Raw genomic sequence first — 3,238 nt, 5'->3', positions numbered from 1 at the left:
TAAAATTTTTAGCCTGAATTCACAGTCATCAGTTTTCATTCTGTTTTGTCTCCGTGTACATGACACTTGGCATTTCATGCAATAGAGCATATGGTTTGAAATGACAACTGTTACGTACACGGAGGCAAAACAGATGACTGAGAGGCTACCTTTATGGCGCTGTAATCTAGTAAACGCAGTTACATACTATGCAGTATGCAGATGAACTGGTATATACCACCGATCGTCCAGATTGAACTTGTCATTGGCTGTAAGCCTGAGGTCAAAAAAAGAAAAGAAAAAAAAAACATTCGTATATTCTTTCAAGTAATAATTTATTCTATTTAAAATAAATTTACAACTGCATGTCGTATTTTTATTGTCTTAAATCAACGCACTTCAGGCAAAAGTGTTTCAAATGCCAGCTACCAAATAGAGTACTACTTTGTATGATAAAATTTTCCATGTTTTTTTTACAGTGCTAAAGTCTGGATGATTATAGTTTCAGTACTCTATTTGAGGACCACTCATGCTAGAAGTGCTTTGCTTAAATTCTGAAATCATATTTTCGTTTTTATTTCCGATTTCGTAACCGGCGCGATGTTTGCTGAAGTGTAATCTGTAATAAAGAGAATACCATTATGAAAAACAATGATTAATACCTATTTATGAAATTTCACCCTCCCTATAATAGAACCCCCAAAAATTAAGTAAGAAAATAAAACACTTACAAGGTATTTACAATAACTGATGTGAACCTTCATGCCACAACCTTACGTTTCATATATTCATTTATAGAGATTCTTTTCTTTGTAGGAATATTCGAATCATTGCCAACGTCCGAACCATTATTGGAAGAATGGTAGGATCTTTTCCGGTTGAGATACTCTTGGATGCTGATTTTTCGTGCACCGGCTGGAGTTTCTGTATGATCAGTTGGTGCACAGTTTTCGCTTTTAATATTTTGCTGTTGTTGTTGTGTCTTCCAATCTGCATTGTTGGAATTTCCAGTTGGTGAACAGTTTTCGATCTTAACATTTTGGTACGGTGTCGCTTTCAATTCTACCGTGTTAGCGTTTACGATCTGTGCACAGTTTTCAGTCTTTATTTTTTGTTGTTGCTGCGGACGCGTCTTTAACGCTACACTACTGGTGTTTCCAGTGCTTTGTTGTAGCTGCGATGGCGTCTTCGAGTTCATGTTGATAGCGTTTGTAGTCGGATGAAGCACGTTCATTTTAGGTGGTTCTCTTTGGTCACTCAAATATTTTTGAAATTTAAGCGAATGTTCTTGAAAATGACAAAGTCGTTTTCTCATTTCTGAATTGCGCCGTTTTTCTAGATTCGGTTTTCTGTGCGCTACAACCATTGAAGCCACAATGGCTTTTGCAAAATCATCTAGTTTGTCACTTGTATCTTGAGCATTGTTTGTTGAAGTTTGAGCAGAACTGTGAACTTTCTGTTCACTGGAATGGTTTCCCATCTTTTTAGTAATTTTTTCGCCAATTCGCTCTTTATTTTCTTTGCAAGGTTTCACTTCGACTTTAACTGGTTTCAACTTATTTTCTCTGTCTGATTTCACTTTTTCCTCTTTCAATAATTTCATGCCTTGTTCATTCGCCGGTTGCAGATCCTTCACTTTGAATAGTTTTTCTTTAGTTGGCTCGGCGTTTTCTATTTTGATCGGTTTCACGTCCTTCTTTTTGACTAGTCTCGCTTGTTTTTCTTTGACTGGTTTATAATCTTCAAGTTTTACCGGTTTCAGGTCCTTTTCTTTGTTTGGTTTCAGGTCCTTTTCTTCGGCCATTTTCACGTCTTTGGGCGCTTTCAATTCATTATCTTTAAGCGATTTAGCCAACGACTTCTTTGTATTTTCTGTATCTTCTTTTGATTTTTGGAACAGTGGTTTATCCTTGTTGTAGCATTTCATAAGCGCTGCAAAGTTTTTTCCTTGACCTTTTCCAAAACCAATATTGCTCACTGGCGTATTGACCTTTGTATTGTTTGACTCTATTTCCTGTGGTGGCAAGATCGGTGATACACTGTTCCCCGGTGAAGATGAAGCGGATGATGCGCCGCTTTCTTGTGAGGCTGAAGTCGGTGATTCGCTCTGGTCGGTGACGTACGCCTCTAAGTCAAAATCTTTGCCATCTTGTTCCACTTCCTTTAATACAACATCAGTGTCGGTGTTGAATGTTACAAAGTCGAACAAACCGTCAATCATTTCGACAGGTTCCTCTAATGGCTCAGAATCCAACTCTTCTGATGTAGTGGGCAATTCTGGTGTGGACACTTCTAGCGTGGGTACTTCTGGTGTTGGTAGTTCTGGGGTTGATATTTCTGGTGTTGATATTTCTGGTGTTGATATTTCTGGTGTTGATATTTCTGGTGTTGATATTTCTGGTGTTGGTAGTTCTGGTGTTGGTAGTTCTGGTGTTGGTAGTTCTGGTGTTGGTAGTTCTGTTGTTGGTAGTTCTGTTGTTGGTAGTTCTGGTGTTGGTAGTTCTGGTGTTGGCAGTTCTGGTGTGGACACTTTTGGTGTGGGTACTTTTGGTGTGGGTACTTTTGGTGTGGGCACTTTTGGTGTGGGCACTTTTGATGTGGGCGCTTTTGATGTGGGCACTTTTGGTGTGGTCACGTCTGTTGTAGATGTTGTGTCATTCGCATTCCTCTCATCGAATCTTGATGTATACGACTTTATTTGAGCTGAGTCCGTGACTAATTGCGATTCTGATGACTGTGGCTCGGAGGTGGGACGAACTTCAGGATTTTTGCTAATGTTTAGCTCTCCTTGACCTTTATCGTCTGCGTAGTTCCTGCTTTCAGTTTCGCTTCCACTGTCACTATAGTCGCTATCTTCATATTCGGATTCTGATGAATAGGAGTGATCCGGATCGATGCTCACGATCTCGATGTTAAAGGGTACAATCTAAAATAACAAAAAAAGAAATGTCACTCAGCTTTACTCACAAACTACGGTTGGAAAATTTATATAAAAATCTGTTACATGGTTCAGGAAATATTTTTGGGAAAATATTGTCACATATTTACAGTTAGATGCAGTGAAATGTCAGCATGAATTTGCTTCTGCTGCTTTTCACCTGATTCACCTAGACAATGGCTAGCTCGGTTGTTTACACAAATCCATCGAAACGGAAAAATTCCAACAATGTGGAAAAGAGCGATCCACACAAACAATCAAAACTCTTTATACGGTTTAACCACTTTCACGCTTGTGCGTGCAGCAGCTTTAACCGTTCAA

General features: G+C 38.9%; 1 protein-coding gene across 1 annotated transcript; it reads right to left on the bottom strand.

Annotated features, from left to right (window-relative positions):
* Positions 1 to 739: 739 nt before the first annotated feature.
* On the bottom strand, positions 740 to 2,643 carry LOC119085672 (proteoglycan 4-like). The gene is made up of 3 exons (XM_037196121.1): positions 2,615 to 2,643; positions 2,540 to 2,553; positions 740 to 2,496 (listed from the first exon to the last, which is right to left on the bottom strand). Exons 1-3 carry the CDS (start codon positions 2,641 to 2,643, stop codon positions 740 to 742), a joined length of 1,800 nt encoding a protein of 599 aa, XP_037052016.1.
* Between the last annotated feature and the right edge of the window lie 595 nt (positions 2,644 to 3,238).

Source organism: Bradysia coprophila, chromosome X (assembly GCF_014529535.1).
Source record: "Bradysia coprophila strain Holo2 chromosome X, BU_Bcop_v1, whole genome shotgun sequence".
NCBI lineage: Eukaryota > Metazoa > Arthropoda > Insecta > Diptera > Sciaridae > Bradysia > Bradysia coprophila.
Note: the sequence above shows the minus strand (reverse complement) of the source record. Positions and strands in the feature narration are given on the sequence as shown.

Bases quoted from the DNA above. Each gene is read 5' to 3' on its own strand.
- LOC119085672 (XM_037196121.1), bottom strand. From the start codon at position 2,643: ATGCGAATGACACAACATCTACAACAGAC.